The 22,691-nt window shown below is 39.0% G+C and overlaps 1 protein-coding gene across 1 annotated transcript in view; it reads right to left on the reverse strand.

The window, feature by feature from the left end:
* NPAS3 (neuronal PAS domain protein 3) overlaps positions 1 to 22,691 on the reverse strand; it is a gene marked incomplete at its 5' end in the record, with an annotated part of 740,467 nt that overhangs the window by 75,317 nt on the left and 642,459 nt on the right. Inside the window, one exon of the mRNA XM_058540352.1 lies at positions 1,900 to 2,018. Within this exon, the coding sequence (XP_058396335.1) occupies positions 1,900 to 2,018 (119 nt within the window). The remainder of the gene's footprint in view (positions 1 to 1,899; positions 2,019 to 22,691) is intronic.

Raw genomic sequence — 22,691 nt, forward strand, 5'->3', positions numbered from 1 at the left:
CATTAGTGTAATCACTATGAAAAAAATAGTGAAAAAAATCACTTTGGACTTTTTATTGTTCCATGAGTTTCCAGGATCTATGGGCTTCCATGGTAGGAGCTTGATAAATATTTGTTGAATGAATGTTCCACTAATATTTAAGAAAATAGCTTGTCCAATTTCAGGTCATGTAGCAAAAACAACTTTATTGAGGTGACCACATGGCAAACAAATAGAACCCAAGCTATTTGGTCTCTTGTGTAGACTGAAACTCAAACTATTTCTCCATAGTACTTTTTTACCAATACATCCCACCTTTTTGCAGAGCCAAAATTTTGCAAAGCTTTATGATCTCTACTTTGTCATGTGAAATAACAATTTATTTTGTTTTTCAACGAGTTAAATTATTGAATGATATTGAATTATACTAATATTGCTTTTTCAAACTGTATCTCATCTCTCCCACCCTTCTTCCCTCCTGGGATATGCCCCCTACAAACCAGTAAAAACCATAAAACCATTAAAGATGAAGAACAAATGCTGACATATAGCAAAGTAATGGTTGAAGGGAAGCTCTACGGCTCCTAAAAGCTGGAATACATCAAGACGACAATAATCGCTGCACTTATAGTTTGCTTATAGAATTCCAAACTTGCTAATGCTACACAGTTAACAACTAATAAATATATTGTGTTCAGCAAGACAGGAAAATACAAAACAGTCCTAAGGATAGAGTCTGTTTTTTTCCTCCAACACATCCCTTTGTAACCGCAGGCGGAGCTGCCCAGGTGTCTTGCCTTTGCTTCGAACTCTGTTAAAGGTTAAGGATGCTCCACGTGTGCCTTTCAGACTGTAGGACAGCTCAGCTAAAGGTCGTTCACGGAAGGGCCTGCTTCCCCACCTCCTTTCTTTTTTTTCTGAAGAACTCATGTCAAAGAAAGTGCCTGACTCTGACTTTTATGCAGCTGCTAGTCTCCTGATGACTTATATAAGGTTTCAAGGCCTGCTGATGACTATTACCATCCCTGACAATGCTGTGGTCACCCTAAAGAACTGAGCTATCAGGGGCTCTAACTCTCAAATTGGGAAAAGTCGTGCTGGCCACGTCTACCGTACATTCCGTTTCTGTTTGCCCTCCCACATATAATAAATATTGTTTGAGAGACTGGTTAGTGTGTTGTAAAATTGATAAGATTCAGGTTGCCAAAGGCGTTTCATAAATTTCATAGGTCTTAATTTATGTTGCTATAGTAACTGAAATATTGGAATTTCCTGAGATTAGAAGGCTTTTATATCCTTAACCTTAAAATGATAATAACGTAGATTATGACTCCAGACTTGGTCTTTGCTATTGTGGGAAAAAATATACTCTGTATGTTGAGTATTCTATGTATGCTAAGGTATGACCAAGTGTTCAATACTTGTAATATCAATATTAAGATTTCTGACATCCAACCTGATTTTCTTATCTATGTGTATGAATCTTGGTGTCCAACGTGTTATTAAAATGGACAGTCTTTCTCTAAAGAGAAAGAGGGAATTTGATGGGGGAAGTGGGAAAAGTGGAATTTGTATAGGTAGTAGTTCTAGAACACTCATCTTAAGGACTGATGTGAATTTGGCTCACTTTCTTCATCAAAGTGAATTTCTAGCATGTGCTGAAGCACTTGGTGCATTATTAACAAGTGTTTTAAGGAAAGACACTATATTGAGGCATTTAGTGCATCAGCACTGTCTGCAGTGAGAATGAGAGTTGTTATGAATCCCCTACCTTGAGACAGGAAGATAACTAAGAATCCTATGGGTGGCTTAAGACCACATGTATTAATTATACAGACCCAAAGCGGCTGGGACACTCAGTGCAAATGACCCAGGGTTGACTTGAGACAGAAGTCTCTCCCCTCCAGGAGCCCAGCTTACCTTATATCCTGATGATTTGATGTGCACGCCACGTTTGGTCAGAGTAGATTTCATTCGGATGAAAAAGGAACGCTCAAGGGTGTTGTCAGTGGTTAGCAGACTGGGGCTGGTTGACTCCACTGAAGAATACAAAAATACATACACACATGATTTAGATCTCCACACAGCCCCTCAGAGCTATGTTCAGGTGCAGTCCTCGAGTTCACTAAAAATAAATGACTGATGGGTGCTAAGAGCATCATAATCAATTTACCTCATTTAGAAAATGTTTACTTTGCAGAAAATAAAAAAGAAAAATTAATGAATCCAAAGTAACTCCATTCCAGTTTCTAGCAAGAGCTTTTCAGGCCTTTTAACTTCCTGCAGCTTCTCGCGTGGGGTCTAATAGTCAGTAAGTAATTGTAGCACACCTTGAGGCTTGGTCGGTGCACATGGAGAGAATGATCATGAAAGAAGAGGACCCCACAGATTTTTGGGATCAACCAAGACTCAGGCAGAGACACTTCTCATGAAGGGTAAGGATGACTTGCTCTTTACTCTCCCTGCGAGTCCCCTCTTGTATCGTTTGCCTACTGGGGAGTTCTGAGAGCCACGGAACCACCAAGGTTGGGGAGCTGTATCCTGTCAGGGTCCCTGCCCTCCTGAGCTGGTTTCCTTCATTGTGGGGAATAACAAGCATGAGGTCTTCTCAATGGACTCGAGACAGAGGGCTGACAATGGGGTATGCAGACAGAAACAAACAAAAACTACTCACAGTATCAACTTTCCATTCCTGTCACTAATGGCAGCTTGTCCCCTGCCCTCATCCAAATAGGAAAGAGTCTCTGTGTTTTCACTTCTCTGCTTCCGATATGAGAAAATACCAGTTTCCTCTCTTAAGCAAGATAGTTACGCTTTCCCTTGATATGGCTTTAGACTAAGTAGAATACCTTTTTAGTTATGAAACTTAAAATGGTAGTTTGCAGTCCTGCTGATCTAAAAACCCCTTTATGCAAACAGACCAGAAGGCAATGTAAACCTGCTTTTTTTAAAAAACAAGCCTCTAAGATATTTTATAAATGTAAGTATTTTCCTGAAAAGAAATTAATTTTGGGTTTTTTAAGCCTAATAAATACTCTGTTAATTTCACTGTTCCAAAATAGTACTTTAAAGTTTTTCTTGTTTTAAAGTAAAATAAATATGTCCAACAACAAAACAGGATTTCTTTTGAGCAGCTCTACACTAACACTAATTTTCTCTGGGGTAGAGGTAAAGAAATATGTGTAACGAAGAGATTTAAGAATTAAGCGTAAGTGAAAATGACTATTAAAACACAAAGAAAAATAGGAAAACAGTCTTTTAAATTATGAAATGTATTCCATATATTTCCAAAGGAAAGAAATATCTATTTTTTATATTAAACGACGCTTGGATGAAGGAAGAATGAGAACTACTATAATAACATAAACCTTGCTCTTTGTGTTCTGGGGCTTTTCTTATATCATTCTTGTCTTAATATGACTATATTTTCCCATATTTATGGCATATCTATTCTGGGGTGATAGAATCACTGACAAGTGTCCCTTTCTTATGTGTCTCTCTTAAGATTTTCTTTTTTTTTGTTTTAGAGAGCATGGATCTAATGTCATTTTAAATGTACAGCTTTTTATCACTCGAGGGAAAAGCAGAGCCATGTTATATTTAGTACTTTCATTTCTTCTGATTAAATATGAATTACTATGAAATTTTTCTCATCATCTAACACGCCATAATACGCCAACAGCTTTTTAATACACTATATAAGCACAAACTTCTGCTCTAAGAGTTTAATTTGCCCCTCTAATCCAATCACATCAACCTTATTTCTCTTATCAGAGATTCCCATTTTGAATTAAATGAGCTCATTAGTTTTAATCAAAAGCAGAGAGATCAAAACTTAAACGTAAATGCTTTAGATCAGAACTGTCAGTCAGCCGTGCAGTTCTATTTTACTAAAACACAAGATCAGAGACCTTTAGAACCAATTTTTTCTCGTAAGGGATGCCAAGAGCTTGAAGATGCTATATCCTTTTTTTTTTTTTTCTTCCCAAGGACAGATTATACATTTAAGGTTAGACTTAATTTATAGCAGTTTTTCATCCTGGTGGAAATGGGAAAGTGTGCCAATCTACTGTTGTCCCTTTCACATTTATTGGCACTGGTCCTCAGAGACTTGAACTAACGTGAAGCCATCAGAATCCATACCACAAACTCAGTCTTAAAAATTCAGCTCTGTTCAGCAAGATCGTGTTTGCAATAGCTGGGGAAAAATGAAACTTCCCAGAGAAGTGGAATATGTTTTAGGGCTACGGTCCCGGATATCCAGACCCAGTAAGGAAGGAACTGCTTAACTGTAGCAGGGTGAGGAATTCAGGCACAGGAGAAATGATTATTGTTTTCAGTATGTGGAAGTGCACAGTAAAACACTTAGTGTGCACAGTAGAGACCACAGCAAGGGTGCTTCCCGCTGGGTGACGAAATGCAGACAAAAGCTTTTCATGAGCTGTGGGGGCTGAACCCTGCGTCACGCCCTGACTGAGGCAGTGAATACAGCACCCCCCATGTGTTACAACAGTCATTGCCTAAACATACCGGGGCGGCGTTAATTAGACCCAGGACAACTGGTGTGAGAGGAATGTTAAGGTCAGGTTTTGCCCCATTGAAGCTGAGATTTAAAATCTAAACTAGTCCTCAAGCTTTATTTTAAGAGCATGAGGGTATGGGGGGTTGAGGAGAAAAAGAAGGGGCAACTTAATAAAGAGTTTGATTTCTGATGAAGATTTCTGCTTTAATTCCATATGGTTTTCTAGCTCTGAGGATAGGGGCAGATATAATGCGCCACACTGTCCCTTTCAAAGGGACAAGTAACAAACTCATTCACAGCACACACACACACCATGGCCATGTTTCCTCAAGAGTAGCAAATACACTCTGGTTATCCCGGCTCTGACAATGGCGTCTCTCATGTAAAAAGACATATTATCTGCATGTGACAGACAAGAACAGCAGCTTGAGGAGAGGAGCTTTCGAAGTGTCTCAGGTGAGAAGCACGGATTTTGATGAAGGTTCTGTTAAAAGACAGCCTAGGAAGCACGGCCTTGGTGACGTGCAACACGACTGTGGCACTGAGTGGAGAAAGGGCGTGCAAGTGTGTACGTGTGCGTGAGTGTGTTAGGGGTGTGTGAAGAGAATATGGAGAAGTGAGAAAAGCATCCTTAAGAGTGGTGCTCTATAAAGACTGTGGAACCTGTCTATGTCAAAGAAGCATTTTAGAGTGCTTTCTAGATATCAAATGCTTTCCTGTCAACTTTTTGAGGCAGACCATGATTGCTGCATGCTCTGATAAGAAATTTGGGATTCAGAGAAGTTATACCTGCTGCCTGAGACACAGGAGAAATTTATGAGCAAAACTGGATGAAGTGGTCAAAGCCCAGATGTGGCTGGTTTTGACCTATGAATTATAAACAAGGAGCTGAAAAACAAACACAAAAACAAGACCTACGCAACCAACAGCTAGATAAAGAAATATACTCTCTTTTGCTGAATCTCAAGGGCCTCACTTTTTAATAAATCTAAATGATTTCAGCTCTTGAAATGTCAGTTTTTGCATATTTTGTAAAATTTACAGGACAATTTATAGCAAAGTTGTAATAATTTTTATGTTGGCAAATGCTACCATAATGTGAAATCGTATCTGCGTTATTCCACATCTGTTCATGATTCCCTAACTGGTATTGTAGTTGCTGCTGCCTCGTCATTATGTAGGGGCACGAGGTGGTGGGGAAGGTGGGGAAGGAGGAGGTGGCTGAGAACCATCTCGCTCTCACTGGCAATGCTAGGGCCGGTATGTTCTGAATACCGTCAGTGTTTTCTCCAGGGTCTCCGCAAGAGTATGAGGACACAGCATAAAGGAGGCCTTTTTTTTAAAGTACACTTCAAGTGTTTTCAGTGCAATTCCAGTGTCAGAACCCTCCAACTGCCACCAAATCCTGATGTGTGAGGGACAGAAAAGAAAAGTAAGTTTTGAGAAAACTTTGTTACTCCTCAATCGTGAACAAAGTATTTTTCCTTTTAAAGGAGAAATGGAGTTGGGGTAGGTTGTTAAGATATGAAGTTAAAATGGATGGACCTTGAGGGTATGATGTTAAGTGAAATAAGCCTGACAGAGGAAGACAAACACTACGTGATTTCACTCATATGTGGAAGATAAACACATGGATAAAGAGAACAGATTAGTGGTTACCAGAGGGGAAGGGGGTTGGGAGTGGGCAAAAGGGGTAAAGGGGCACATACGTATGGTGATGGATAAAAATTATACTACTGATGGTAAGCATGATGCAGTCTATACAGAAACTGATAAATACTAATGTACACCTGAAATTACATAATGTTCTAAACCATTATGACCTCAGTAAAATAATTGAAAAAAAAAACGATATGAAGTTAAATATACACTTTTCCCCCTTCATTGCCTAAATGAATCTTTCCTTTTTCAGATGTTCTGTCCACACAGGACAAACCAAAGTGCAAATAACCAAAATGAATCTCACAAGACAAGGGGGGAGATGTAGGTTCGTTTTGCAATTATCTTGATAAAGCCAAATTGTTTCGTTGGCACCTGCTGTTAGCTTTGTCAGATACTGCCGTATTTTAGGACTTTAGAATGAGTATGTGTCAAGTATGTGACAAGCTGCTTATTTTTTTACAAGAGTTTTCCTGCACTCCCTCAGCTGCTTGGAAGTTAAGTATAGTCATCTGGCTTTCTGTGGCCAATGAAATGTGAGCAAAAGTCACGTGTCACTTCTAGGTGGAATTTTTGAGAAGAGCCAGTCATGAGGTACTACTTTCTCTTTCCCTCTGCCTTGGTGACTAGCAACATTTCAGACAGTGGCTGCTCCATCAGCTTGGGTCTTGGAATGAAGACAATATGGAGCAGAACCCTCAGCCAACCCTCAGAGAAATAAATCTTTGTTGTAATTTGGGAATTGTTTTTTACTGCAGCATAACAGCCCATACTGACTGACACAAATACCAAATCTTTATTATTATATAAAAAGAGGTGGTATGTTGTCCAAGTGTCCCAGATAGTCAGTGGCAGAGCACACAGACATGACATATGTTTGTCTGACCCCAAAGGTCATGATGTTGCCAATACACTGTTCTTACAGTTATTTATATCCTCATTTTATCTTCTATGCTAGTATTCCAGGGCAGCAGGGCTCAGACAGGTCTAATTTTGACACACTATAGCACCTAGCATGGTTCCTTGAGCCCAGAGCAATGATTAGACACATATATTCACATATATACATATATATTTACATATATTTAATATATTCAATAACTAATATTCATTAAATGTTGAATTTAATGTAATAAGACCTTCCCAACCTAGTTTCCCAATAGTAGGCCAAGCATGGTAAAAATAAATCTTTTCTCACAGAAATTGTCCCAGCAGATTTTATGTTTATCCAGGATGACAAGTGTGGTAATTATAAAATGCCACAAATTCTTTAATACTCCTCTTTCCAAAAGATGGAGCCACTTCCTCTCCCCTTGCGTGTGGGCTAGACTTGGTGACTTACTTCTAATAAATAGCACATGGGGGAATGGGTAGTGTCTCCCCTGGTCTTAACAGGCAGAGTGGCTTCCTTATCACTCTCTCCTGGGTCATTCACTCTGATGGAAGCAAGCTGCCATGTTGTGAGGACACTTGAGCAGCCCTAGGTAAAGGCCAATGTGGCTAGGAACTCAGGCTTCCTGCTAACAGTCACATGAGTGAGCTCAGAAGTGGACCGTCTCACCCTAGTCAAGCCTTCAGGTGACCATGATCTGACTGACATCCCCATCGCAACCCCATGAGAGATTCTGAGCTGGAACTATCTGGATAAGCTGCTACTGGATTCCTCACATGTAGAAACTATGTGAGGTATCTTTGATTTTTTTAAGCTGTCAATATTTGGGGTAATTTATTATGCAATGATAGATAAGTAATATAACATCCATGCAGAACCTCTTTTTGGAAAAATCATGTCTGTGTTTGGATATATGACAACCATGGGTAAAACTTGTGTGATAGTGAGAAGGAATGCAGAGTGTCAGAAACTGTGAATTCACATATGCAGGGAGGACTACCTGCAATGCTGATTTTTGTAAGCAAGGTCTGTGTTTTCAAAGGTAAACGCTCAATTGATTTTTTAAAATGTGCAATTTGCAAAAGATGCTATCAACAGTGGCATCTACAAGACTATGAGATCTTGAAAGGCAGCGCTGATGTCTTGCTTGCCTTTTGTTGTATCTATTCCCTGCTCTTCTCCAGCCTCCCTCATCCCCCCAAGTGCCTAGGACTGTGTTTTACATAAGTGGGTGCTCAGTTCGCATGCTGAATAAAGTAACACTCAGATGCTTTCTTTTAAGAAGAATTATTCACATTATTCCTGCCATTCTCTCATTCCAAACTTCTTGTCCCAAGAAGTCTTTTTTTTTTTTTTTTTTTTTGAGGAGAGGGAATCATTATGTCCTCTCCTTGTATTCATCTCTAAGGAAGCATTTTCTGCAAAGTGTTATTTTGAGTCACGAACCAGTGGGTTTGGTAGTTAAAGGATTGGCCTGATTTTCCCCAGAATTAGAGAATACTTTGTTCTTTGTCTTTTAAGAGTTGTTCTTCATCCCACTGGCCTGGCCTCTACCATGTGCCAGGGCAACTTTGAAGGAGGTAATGGCCCTTAGTAGAGTGGACTGAGATCCTCGGCCACTGGTGGCGAGGCAGTGCCCACGATTTTCTTCGGACACAGTTGTACCCCCCTTTGGATGTCACGCAAATGCAGTTCCAGCCATTACGCTCTGGCTCAGCAATCAGCCCCGTCACCTTCAGTGCCTGCTCTGGAGTGCGACGAAAAAGCCAAATTTATTTAAGTCTCATTAGGGTTGATTCCTGCTCCCACTCCATTGCGAGTCCTCAGCTTTGTTTGGAAACTTGTGAATCATTACCAGAAACTCTAGAGCATAGCTGTGAAAATAATTATGGTTCAATAATGATGTAATAAACTTCTTTCATAGTAACATTAAAAATAATTTGCCAAAAAAATAGGAAAAAAATAATAATCTGCCAACCCATACCACCTGTCAGCACAAACTCCCCGGCAATATCCTCCTGCCTGGGATGAGAATCACAAGGCATGAGGTTGCCTTTCAGGTTTCCTGCGCCTGGCAGGGGTTGCTGCTTGGTGAGGCTGTCCCCTGGGGGAGAGGAGAGCGCTCCGCTGCCGCCCGCTGCTCCGCAGCCAGTGTGGGGCTGATACCACTCTGGGGAAATATACACAGTGTCAGAGTCAAGCTGCTACCAGTGGGTGTTTCTATACACAACTACTAAGCAACAGGAAAGTTCAAGGGGAAAAACTGGGTACCATAAAGACAACCTTTGAGAGTACATGACATCCAGTGTCACCCATTCTGCAGTGCACTCCCAAGAACATGCGGTACGAATACTGCAGGCGAGTGTTTTCAATCTTATTGGAGAGTCCCTATAAATGGTGCCACTTGAGGGATCTATTCTGGGAGAAAAATATAGCACGTCCTCCCGGGATGCTGCTTGGATTCCATTACCAATATTGCGTATGGGATCGAGTGTGGCAATGCTTTTATCACACTAGAAAGTGGTTACGAGCCAATTCCTCATACAAAACATATTCAGTAACATTGAGGATTGTTTTTCCTCTTTTCTTTCCTTTTTTTATTCCTTCCTTTCTTTCTTTTCTTTTTTTAACGACAAACATGATGTCAGACAAAGGGCATCAGGACTTAGTCTTTGTAGTACAAAACAAAATAACAATACATAAACACCTTTGTGAAGGCAGCTTGAAACCCCATGTTTTCTATTAAAAAGTCATGTTCAATCTTCACTGTTGATAGAACCGAATAGCTAACACAGAGAACACTGTATATCAGAAAGGTCAATAGTTATTATGAGCTACAAATATATTTTTTTCCATCCTTCAGCCTGTTTAGCGCATATCACAGCATGAGCAGCTGTCTTCTTTAATGCTTTTAAAATTAGAATCCCAAAGAGGAAGAAAAAATTATGGTTGCAATGATTGCTCTTTGCTTTTGTAAGTTTACTTTAATATACTCTTTTATATACATGAATCTTCCATGTGGCCTGTCCATGGGGCAGTAACTGGTTGCCAGTATCGAGCTGAACTGCCATGTTTATTTTTTCAGCATTCTGGCCAAGTCACCATCTTAGGCACAGATGTTGTTGATATACTATATTTTAAAAAGGAGTTCGGCAGAGGAGTCTGGTTCCAGAGGCACTCACAACCACACACATAACGCATTCTGCCTTTTCATTGCTTTAAAGCCCTGTGACTAAGTACAACAATGCCATGTGATGAGAAGCAGTTCTGCAGCACTGGCTGAGGAATCAGGCAGTGATTCAAACCATTGATACGCAAAGTCCCTCTCCCCATGCAGGCGTGGGACTGAGAGGCACCTTCTCAGTTTTTAGAGGTTGATCTTCCGCCTGTCCCTGGATCTCCTTGCCCTTACTGAGCACATGGCCCTAAAAGACAATATGAGTATTTTCAATAGCACAAGTAAGCACACATCAGATGTTTCATTATGACTCAGTCTTTGTTCACTTACTTAAACTAGATACTTTTTGCGTATCTATAATGCGCTAAGACCACTTATAGCAGTGCTTACATTTTGGAGCAGGGGAAAATATACAATAACTTCTGGTAGTGATTCATGCTATAAAGAAGAGCAATGCAGAGTCAGGGGCTAGAGAGTGATGAGGGCCACACTTTGGTCGAGTGGTCACAGGGGCCTCTCTGATGAGACAGCATTTGAGAGGAAACTAAGCCATGTGGACATCTGGGTGAAGATACCAAGCACACCTCCGTGTTCACGATTCACATTGTAACTTTATGACTCCAGACTGGTAAAAGGCTTTACAGAAAACTATTATTTGGATAGTATGCACTAGTGACAAAGAAATTCTAGAAATGTTACCCTTTGAACTTCTGTCCAAAATTAATATGTCATATACTAAAGACAAATAATTTAACATGTAGGAAACTAAAGAAGGAGTTAATGGACAGAATTGTCCACAGTGTCCTGTGCCTTCAAGATGTACCCATTGGTGTTGCCAATTCTTTGGGGATCTCCAGAGAGAGCAACTTCAGTAGAAAAGTGGGATAAAGATTGAGTAAATAAATGATATACGTCTCTTTGGTGAATTTTGGTGATGACAATAAAGAAACCTGAGTATGTTTACTGATTGAGGGGACTGAGCTTAAAGTTGTCTACATCAGAAATGCTAATTGAAGAACTTAAATGCTAAGAGATAATTTAATCAGTAACAGAGAAAGAGAGGTGAGCTTCGGAAATGAGGAAGAAGGAGAAGGATGTGAGAGAAAAAATGGACAGGGGGAGGAAGAGAGAGACAGAGGGAGCAGTGTGATGCGAATGGTACTGAACAATTTAATCTCAGCAGGGTAAGGAAGTACGAGAAGGGGAGGGTTTTGAAAGTGAAAAAAAGCTATGGAGCAGCCCACATGGGGAAAACAAAAAAACCACTAGGATAAACAGAAAATAAGTAATGAGATTACGCAGCGGCTAAGCTGCATGGCTGACGTCTCAGAGCACTAATTTTCTAGGGTACCCTAATAATAATGGCTTTGTGGTTTTTCCATGCAATGCTCAGGACAGTGGGTTTTCCCAAGGATGGGAGATGGACAATGGGAATGAAAGAAAGTCAACACAGTGAGAGATTCCAAAGGGTTAAGACACAAGCGAGTGAACACTGACAGTGATGAGCTGGGGAATAGGAAAGGATGACAGGGCAGGGCGGGTGGTGACATGGGTGAGGCAGCCAATAAGGAGGGTTTTGTTCAGAGAATGACTTGTGAGAATGTTATTTATTGCTTTAAACAAGTTTATATCTCTATTTTTTCTATGGGCATAGAAAAATTTGGAAAATATGAAAAAGTATAAATAAAAAAAATAAAAAAAATCCCCAGGAAACTTATCACCCAGCTATAGTCACTATTAACACTGATATGTTTTGTTGTAGTCTTATTTGCTATTTATTTACATATTTACTTCAAAATTGGGATCATACCTGTCTCCCACATTTTTTAATGTTAAAAAAGACATAGCTTATTATGTGATAATAGCTGTAATATTATTAGACACTGTTGGGGAATAAAAGGATGTTGGCTCTAGAGACCTTGGTTGCAAATTAGCTTTTTTTTTTAAAAAAGAAAGAAATGATAGTATCTGCTTTGCCCATGCCAGTACATCACTTTCAAACACACTATTTTTGCTGGCTATGTAATGTTCCATTGCATGGTGATGAACTTCTTTGAAATTAACCTTCCTTCAATTTTCTTATTTCTTAGGGTGGATTTCTAGAAAGAAGTATTACTGGGTCAAAGAACGTGAGCTTTTCTTTAAAGCTAATATGTACAAATTGATTTCCAAAAAGTTGTGCTGTATCAGTTTACATGCTTATCAGCAATGTTTGATGGTGTTCATATTGACTGCCATCTTAAAATATTTGTCCTTATCTGATAAAAAATGTAAAGTTAACAGAAGATATGGAGAAGATACTTTACTGGGATCTCCCTCAAAAGCAATATGTAAAAACAGCTCCCGTGTTTAATTTGCATTTTTATTTCTAATGAAGTTGAATAATGTTTTGATACATATTTACTGGCCATTTGCATTTTTTCAATGAATCATACATTTACGTCCTCTGACTGTTTTCCAATTGGGTTTTCAGTGTTTTTCTTATCTATCTGAATGAGATACTTATGAATATCTAGGATATCATCTTTGACATATTTCTTGCAAATATTTCCCCATTCGTTTGCCTTTTACTTCTGTTTACAACGTTCACTGACACATGTATGTTTTAAATCTTATATGGAGAAGTCTATACATTTTTCTCTTTGTAACTTCTCTGGTTGCTCTTGTACCTTAGAAAGTTTTTCTCAAATTTTTTTTAAACACATATTTGGCATCTTAAAAATGAAGCATGGTTAAAGATCAAGGTATGATTGTGCCAATGGGTGGCTAAAGGCAAGTCAAAGAAAGAGTTTTTGAGCTTTGGCAGTCAAGGAAATGTGTGTGGAATAGTTACCCATCCCGGAAACTCGCATTCTGGCATCTGTTTGCCTCCCTGAGGAGACTGCAGAACAGGAAGGCTGCAGAGTGTGAGCTGATGCCATTGAGGAAGGTGGGTGAGCGATGTGGGTGTTGACAGACAATGGCATTGAGAACAGGGAAAGGATGCTATTTTTTTTGTTTTTCAATGTGTTTTGTTTTTTTTTTGCGAGGAAGATCAGCCCTGAGCTAACTAATCCCCCTCTTTTTGCTGAGGAAGACCGGCTCTGAGCTAACATCTATTGCCAATCCTCCTCCTTTTTTTTCCCCAAAGCCCCAGTAGACAGCTGTATGTCATAGTTGCACATCCTTCTAGTTGCTGTATGTGGGACGAGGCCTCAGCATGGCCAGAGAAGTGGTGCGTGGTGCGCGCCCGGGATCCGAACCCGGGCCGCCAGTAGTGGAGCTCGCGCACTTAACCGCTAAGCCACAGGGCCGGCCCATGGGTGCTATTTTTTTTAAGAGGAAGTTTTTAAGTGATGATGTTGGGGGAAATGGTGCAGAAGTGGCAGTGGGGGCAAAGTATGATGACCACTCCTCTTTCACGCTGGGAGAGTCAGAAACATAGGAACCAGGGCTTCTATGGCAGGTGCGGGAATAGTGGCCTCCCAAGGAGAAAGATTTCCATAAGGGTGAAGAGGCAGACAGGGCTTGTGGAAAAGATGGTGGCTACAGGAGAGTTTACTCCTGATTAGGGTTCCCAGATAAAGTATAGAACACCCTGTTAAATTTGAATTTCAGATAAACAACTGTTTTTTTTAGTATGCCTCAAATAATGCATATAAATTTCCGAATACTCTATTTTTATTTGCTAAATCTGGCAACCCAGCTCCTAGAGGAATGAGGACTCTGTGCAGCACAGAGGAGGGGTTTTGCATGAGAGAAGTCCTGTGGTTAATAGCAGTGAAGAACAGAGGAGTTTAGAAGGTTGGCCTGAGATACATCTGCTGGACAGAGAGAAAGTTCTGAACGGCCAGAACTTTATTGGAGAGTGTTAGGGAACTAAGCAATAATTGAAAATCCAAGTGAATGTTGGTGTGATGATATAGCTTTTTCAAATTTGCCTTCTCAGATACAGGATCTAAGCACAATGGCCAATTTGTATTTTCCTGTGTTAGTGTTGTGTGTTCTGGGGGTGGAGGAGAGCCTGGGTTGGCAAGTTTCCACAAATATCTCCTGAATCAGTATCTTCTGCTAATTTATTATTTTTTATCATATAGGAGGAAATCGACTGAGCAGCTAGAATTTGTTGGTTTTATTATGGCTCCATTCCAGCGCATCTGAAGTGGTTATTTTTCAAAACGTTTTTAGTTAGAAGCACTGTATTAAATCCATCATCAATAAAGGATTGAGGGTTATTTATCGGAGAATATTTTTAGTAACATTATTTATACTTTGCAATAATTTAGAGATGCCAGAAATGGAAGATAACCCAATAATTATCTATATATGTTATTTTGCTAACAAATATCTATTTTTGACATCTTTAATTAAGCAAATTTTCCTTTCTCTTATGATCCCAATAAACTTCAATGACCACTGCTCCATCTTAGTACCTAAACAAAGTCTTCTAATCTTTTGCCAGAAGTAGCCCTGCTTTACTGCGAGCAAGACAGGGCTTCATCATTATGATCTTGGTCAGTTAATATATGTGTAGGCATCATAATATATGTGTAGGCATCATTTCCATATCTGAATTCAATGTTAGGTCATTTGTATATTTTCTTCAAGGCTATGCATAATCTTCCCAAGTGGTAAAGATAAAAAAGCAGTCATTTTTTAATGATTCCATTTACATAGTTTGCAACTAGCCTTGCTGTAGAATTACCATCTTGTCTTCAATTTAAAAAGATAAAGGCTATTGCTACTGGGGATGGGGAAAATGGGGTAGAAGTGGCCTTTTCTCAAACTGGGTGCAAAGCAAATTGGTTGATATTAATTCCTGCCCCTTTCCCTGCTTCACATATAGCTCTCTAATGGTATACTTGATATTATTAACATCAACACTTTAGCATTATATCAGATGGCTTCTGGGTCTAAATTGAATATTTCATAATGCCAAATAAATATTTTAAAAACTGGCACCACATATTCCTTGTTGCCGGCAAGCTGAACGCCCGCACCGCATTTGTCATAATTGTTTTGTGGGTAATCTTCTCACCTGCAGGGACTCCAGGTGTTTATGGTCGCCCTTGCTCTGGGTCTGCAGTTATTTGACCTTACGTGAGAAGAAATTCATCTATAACAGTAGGCTGTCCTTTGCCCATTTCTCCATTTTATTATTGCATTTATTCCTAACAAACTCCATTTGCGTGTCATTAGTAAAGTTCTTAGTATTTTTCAATAGCTTGAGAAGCTGCATTTTAGAAATGACATAACAGTTCAGATTATATACCTGGAGAAAATACCCCTGTCGTGATGCTTATCCTCGTGTTTTACTCAAAGCTATGACTTGCGTTCTTTCATTTCCTCCTTCATCATTTCTGTTACAAGCAAAACCAAATCCATTCAAATAAGTTTCCCTGCAATAGTACATGATTTATACACAAAACACTTGAGATCGAGCACTCTTTTCTTCTGTAGAGAGACTGGAAAATATTTTCCATTCATCGCACAAATAATGCACAGGTATTGTAATGATTACCAATATTAATTATTTATATAGTAGATAATATTGCTTTTACTTTCTTCTGGTTTAAGTGTTGTATATTGTTTTTTGGTACTAAAATCATGTTATATTCTTTAAATTATGAACACCTAATATAATTAACAAACTAGTTCATACTTAAAGTGTCAGCTAAAACACGTAAAGCCAACCTAGAAAGGTCTGCATTCTGAAAGCTCTGTCTTGCCCTTCAAAGTTTTTTGTTGACACTAATAACCAATATCTACAATCCTTTCTCTAAAAGTGGAATGCCTCTCCCTGACCAGGTAAAATAGCAGTGTGTATGTAAGTAATTTAGGGGAAGACAGAAGTAGTTTTAAAGGGGAAACAAGGGCAAAGAAGAAATTATCTTTCTACCAAGAGAATTAGTTTACTTTAAAAAGAACATTCTCTCTCACACAATTTGAAGTCTAACATTTTAGGAGATGCATGTAAGTCCGAAAACAAAATTATCAATAAAAATTCTTGCTCTTTTGACAATTATTTTTCTTTCTCCTTTTGGCTTGTTGAGGAAGAAAGAAAGCATTTAGATACATGCAGAACATGTAAGTAATCTTAGTAAGGTGATATTCTTGGGATTTTCCATATTTATATATTTTTTCCTACATTGTATTTTCACTACCCAAGAGCCCTGGCTGTTATTTTTTTCCTGAAGTCTGAAGATCACCCCATGGATTAACAAATGATTGAGGATTCTCTCTTAAAAGACTCTTTAAAAAACTGTCAGAATCAGCCTGAGACAAAGATTTATTATGAACTATTTAAAGGGCTTAATATATGTATCCCCAATGAGCCCTTGGAGCAAACTAAAAAGGAAGAGTGGAATTCTCAAAGAATAGGAAAAATTCTCCAATGCCCCACTTTTTTCACGCCATGATTACTGTTTACTCAAAGGATAAAATGCCTAACCTGTCACACAAAGTCTTCAGAAGCCACAGTCCTGCTGATGTACAGTAAAAACAAAACAATGAAGACCGACAGTAATGTGCTTGAGAAAGGCAGCTGTAATTTACTTTCTAACCTGTTCACTAACACACTAATGTGGCTACATCTTGTAGCAGGAGCTGATCCCTGACCCACGCAGCAATCAAACAACTATCCCAGTGTCGGCTGTCACAGAAGCTGGGACCGTCACCTTAATTATATGTTCCCGGATAACAAACCTTCTCTTAATGAGCAACTTTTCTCCTACGTGTATTCCAACTTGCCCCTTCTGTCCTTGAAGAGGCCTATTGCAGATGATTGCAGTTGGAATTTGTGAAGCATATTCATAAGTATTCTTCCTAACAGGTAATAAATACTACCTGAGCAGGCTGTTTGCTTTATGACAATGCCAAGACATAATTAAAATTATAGGCTTGCACTCCTGGGAGGCTCTAGAGAAGAATTACTCGAGACTGAAGGGAAACTTTCCAGTGAACTTAGAACCAAGCTTTTCTCTTTTCATATTAGTAATAATAATAATAATCATTATTGTAATGACTATCTTCCTTTCTTTGGGATTTATATTTGGCAATGAGATATTTTTTTTCCCCTTTAATTGATATGATTTCTGCACTAGTGTTTCTTCTACCTAGACACAGGATTTCTTTATTTTTCTCTCATTATAACATCCTCAAATTCTGCTATGATCTGTTGACAATGCCCCAACAATTAACACTAGCATTTGGAGGGTCTTACAGGGAGGTTTTAAAGATATCTTGAGGAAAAATAATGCCTCTCTATGGAAAGAAGGCCTTTAGCATTGAGGGCAAACAGCAAGGCAATCTTACATATAAAGATTTACTTCCCTAATGTCACCTGTTCAGTGCTGGTTTGGGACTAGTCCATCAGCAAGGTGAATGCTACAGACTGGTGACTCATTGGAGGGAAGGAAAGGGCTTGGAGACCAGATTCGTTGGTTTCACTTTAATTTTACTTTAATCTCCTTAAGACTTTGCTTCTTTTTCTTTTCCCTTCACATGGGTAGATACACTTTCTCTATAAAACAGTTTTGGTAAAACATACAGTAATATATATATAGTAATTAGAGAACTCGGTCGTATTCACTTTAAATTGCCATATACGTGGAATACATGAACTAATCCATGTAAATCCCATCACTTGGCACATGATGAGCACTCAGTAAATGTCATCTTTTATGGGTGTAGTTGGTGTTGCTAATATCTCTGCAGGTGGCTTCTTAACATCTATTTTTAGGATTACTGGGTGGATTACAGGAGAAGTATAGAAAGGCTCTGTAATCCCCTGGGTCCCAGAGCAGAAGATCCTATCCTGAAAAAACAACAGTGGTACCATTGGGCAGGATGATGGTCACAAACATGGAAAGCAGCATGTGGCATGGGGGTTGGACATATGCATTGGAATTAGGAAGCTTGAGTTCTAGGTTTGGCTTAGCAACCAAATAGTTCTATAGTCTTAAGTAAATCATGTATCTCTCACCATCCATTCCCTTATCCCTGTGAAGGGCACAATATTACATTTCTTACCTAACCTCAGGAAGTTGTTGGAAAAATCAAATAAATCCATATGAAGGAAAGGTTTGATTAACGTAAGTTAAATTTGAGCGGAAAACATTTGTTGAGCACTTATGATGTAGCCAGTACTGAAAGACCATCTCAAATGCGAATCTGACTAATATTGGAAAAAACAAAGTACTTACAGACATGGTACTATTTTGTCCTCAAAATTCATATATTCACTAGCACTTCTGGTTGTGCTACTATCATTAACATGACTTTGGGTAGAAGATTTCTAGGCTGATAAATTTCAGAAATGGAGAGGTATCGTGAGCCTGACTACAAGATGGTAAGAAAGTTTTACAGTCACTGGTTTTACTAGAAAGTGTTACGGAATAAATGTGAACATGAGAAAATGCAAATGCAAGAAAGGAGAGTAGAGAATTAAACAGGGAATAAAAATGAGGAGGAAGAAAGATGTAAAGTCATAAGAAAGAAACTAGAGAGAGGAGGCTGAAAAGATCAGTACAAAGGACAAAGAGGGATGAGCAAAACACAAAGAAATTATACAGATGAAGCAGCAATCAAAGGTACAAAACAGGAATCAGGAACATTGAGATAATCGGGAAAAAAGAATGGAAGGAATAGGAATGCTATTCTTCTAACCACATCATAGGTTTGAGTTTGCAAACCAGCTGCTGGTTCTGGGTTGCAGGTGCCAATGATCTATGCTTTCCCCAGGCCTAAAAAACTGAAAAAGCATGAATTAACACATATTTGGATATTTATTTTTTAAAAATAAACATAACCATTACAAAAGCAGATATCTCAAAATTTGCAACATTTATGATTTTAAATCCATATGCTGAGTGATAGGCTAGGTTTTCTTAAGAGCCATTTTATTTTGTGCATACCAGCCTTGAGGTACAGGAATCAGGATTAATGCCAGGTGATTTACATACACATTTAATTTAGTTGTCACAACACTCTTGGAGATAAGCACTTTTATTTTTCCTGTTTTAAGGAGGTTCCATTGTCTCTGACCATGCACTCTAAAATACCCACTATTGTTTATCTATCATGGCTCGTTGGGCCGGCCCCATGGCTTAGCAGTTAAGTGCGCGCACTCTGCTGCTGGCGGCCCCGGTTCGGATCCCGGGCGCGCACGGACACACCACTTGTCCAGCCATGCTGAGGCCACGTCCCATGTACAGCAACTAGAAGGATGTGCAACTACGACATACAACTATCTACTGGGGCCTTGGGGGAAAAATAAATAAATAAATAAAATTATATCTATCATGGCTCAAACTAAATCTAGATTTATTCATTGTAATTTACTTAGAAATCTTCAACTTTCTTTCATCTCTGCTGCAACATATTTCAGAGTCCTGGTGCATGAAGAGAAATTCCTGAGAATGCTGGCAAAAGGGTAGCAGGAATTGGAATGATTTTAATTTTTACTTTATTTTCCAGATTTTATGAAATGTATATTTATTATTCTATAATAACATCTACCTCTGGGTACTTACGTTTGTGTGTTTAAAGCGTTGGTGCTTATACTGTTCACAGCTTCCTTGAAATATTCTGTTCAGCCTGCTCTGAGCAGTTCAGATTTCAGGAAAAGTTGATATTGCACATCAGTAATTAGAGGCCGAACTTGCATCTCAGGAGAGAGGAGGAATCAGGATGCCTTTGTAATGAACTCTAGCACTCTTTTCTACCTTTTGTCGCTGAGGTAACTGGCTTTTCTCTCTTTATATATTTGGCCACGATCAGAAGAAAAATGCCAGAGAATGCTTAGTCATTTGACAATCTGTAAGTTTACATAAATCGTACAGTGGTTTTCAAACAGAAACAATAGTTTCTCTGGCAAATCCCTTCTAACTACATCAACTTCCTTCTCCTCTCTATTCAGCGCTGCCTTTTAGTACTGTCATTTTATGAACTAGCCCTTTCCAGAAACCTGCTTTCAAATTTTTTAAAGATCATATTTCTGCCTTTAAATGTTTTGTAACACAGTCAAATATAACACAACAACTTTATAAAAGAATGCATTAAAAATCTAAAAATTATATATGGATATGAGAAATAAGAAAATGTTAAGGCAATGCTCTGCAGTAGATGGCAACCAAGGATGCACAGAAGGATAGAGAAAATGAGACCGTGCAGGGGGAGGGAAGCCATAAGGAACACCAAAACCAAAAGGAAAGTTTAAGGAAGAAGGGAGAGAAGGAGCAAGGGAAAACTCCAAAATATAAGAGAGAGTAGAGTTCCACTTACACGAGGTACCTAGAATAGGCAAATTCGTAGAGACAGTGTAATCATGGTTACCAGAGGCTCAGGGAAGGGGCAAATGGGGAGCTGCTGTTTAACGGGTATAGAGTTTCAGGCTGGGATGACGAAAAAGTTCTGGAAGTGGATAGTGGTGATGTTTGCACAATGTGAATGTACTTAATGCTACTGAACTGTACACTTAAAAATGGCCAAAATGGTAACTTTTAGGTCATGTATATTTTACCACAAAAAAGAAGCTAAGACTTATACTACTGAAAAATGACACGATACCAAAGAGCAAAAAAAAAAAAAGGAGGAAACGAAAATAAATGCAAAAGTAGAAGTATGGAAGGCAAAATAAGAAATACATGACAGGGAAGAACAGAGAAACCAAGCATGGAAGGAATGGAAAACCATGGTTTCCATCAAGGCTCAGGGGAAATGGTAGCTGGAGCACCACATTTCAGTTATTTATTTATTCATTCAACAAACATGTATGAGGTGCTCACACTCTGCGAGGCACTGGGGATACAGAAATGAGTTATACAGATACTGTCCCTGTTTTCAAGGAGTGTCTGGCTGGTGATGGGTTACAAAGATCAAGGAGACATCATCTTCCCCTCAAGGACTTCATGGCCAGCGCTTATCTAACTTTATTTCATAGATAACTTAGTGCGTTTATTGAGGATGAGCCCTCCTCCAGTGCAGCCTTGGGATGGAGGCTAGAATTGTAGCCCAAGTTAAACATGCATTGGGCCTGGCACCACAAGCCCATTTGAGCACAGACTGAGAGAGCTAGACGATCTAGAACAATCTCCTCATGTGTAGCAAGAAAAATGAGAGCAGAGGAAGATAAGTGATACGCCCAGGTTTACCCCATTCCCCAGGAACAGAGTTGGGAGCACAACTCAAGTTTCCTGACTCCCAGCCCAACCCTCATTTGGTTAATATAGATTAAAAGGATTGAAAGAAAACCCCAAACCCTTGATTAGTAGTCAGAACAAGAAAGGTGATGCACACTGTTCCATCAAGTGCCAAGGACTTATTGAAATAAAGAAAATCAGAGAGGGTTTAATTTCAAGGACTCAGAGGTCATTATTTTATAGGACAGCAACCAATCACATAAATATTGGGATGAAGAAGGCACAATCAGAGCTAGATTACAAACACAAGCCAGAAACCGTTCCAGGGTGACTAATGCAATAATGTTGAGGAATGTCACAGGTCCCTATTATAGTCAAAGTCACTTTAACTAATTGGCTCAGGCTATAAAAACATACAATCTGGGTCAAATGACACTGCTGAAGGAAGCTTCTCTGCTCAGACATTATCTTAAATCAAAGCTTCCCAGTAGGAAGGCAAGAGAAAAACAGAATGTCTAGTTTTGCTGAAGATCATGAGAGATTTCATAACTGGTTTATTTAATAGCAGCTGGATTATGTGTCTATGGACAATGACGATAATATTCTTTCTTCCTGAGTATTGCTTCATACTTCAGAAGCATACCATTTTTCAAAGGGATACTGTGGGATTTCATCGACTCTAAGATATCATCCATTTTAAGATACCCCATCCTTTTATGAAGCACTAAGAAAAAAAAATACTGCCAGTTATAGGATCATAAGATAGCATTGATTGTAAGATGCACCCCAAAGTCAGAGATGTTCAAATGTGGGGAAAAAAATGGAATCAATGAAATGAGATATTTTTCTTGACTCAGGATAAGTGTGATAATTATCTCCCTTGCTTTTAAAAAGGGAAATAAATCAAAGAATGTGTAGTTAGCACTGTTGATTGCTTACCTCAAACTCTGTCTTCTTTTTTTTTTCCCTTGAAAATACCCCATTTTCCCCAGGCATTCAACTACCCCAAGTACCCATCTCCCCCACCTAGCTACATCCTCCAGGGGTACAAACTCAGCCCGAGGATGAATCATGATTGGTTAAAGCCATCGTGGGGCTAGTCGCCCGTAACTGGTTTCAGAATTTATTCATTCAATAAGTATTTAATGAGTTTCTATGGTGCCAGTCACTGTTCTAGGTTCTGAAGTTATTGAAGAGGGAAAAAGAAACAAGGAAAAAAAATCCTCCCCAACAGAGCTTACATTCCATTAGAAGGTTAAAAAAGACAAGATACCTGTTTGCCTTTTGTATGTTTTCTTTGGAGAATAGTCTATTCACCTCCTTTGCCCATTTTTTAATTGG

This window comes from Diceros bicornis, chromosome 5 (assembly GCF_020826845.1).
Source record: "Diceros bicornis minor isolate mBicDic1 chromosome 5, mDicBic1.mat.cur, whole genome shotgun sequence".
Lineage (NCBI taxonomy): Eukaryota > Metazoa > Chordata > Mammalia > Perissodactyla > Rhinocerotidae > Diceros > Diceros bicornis.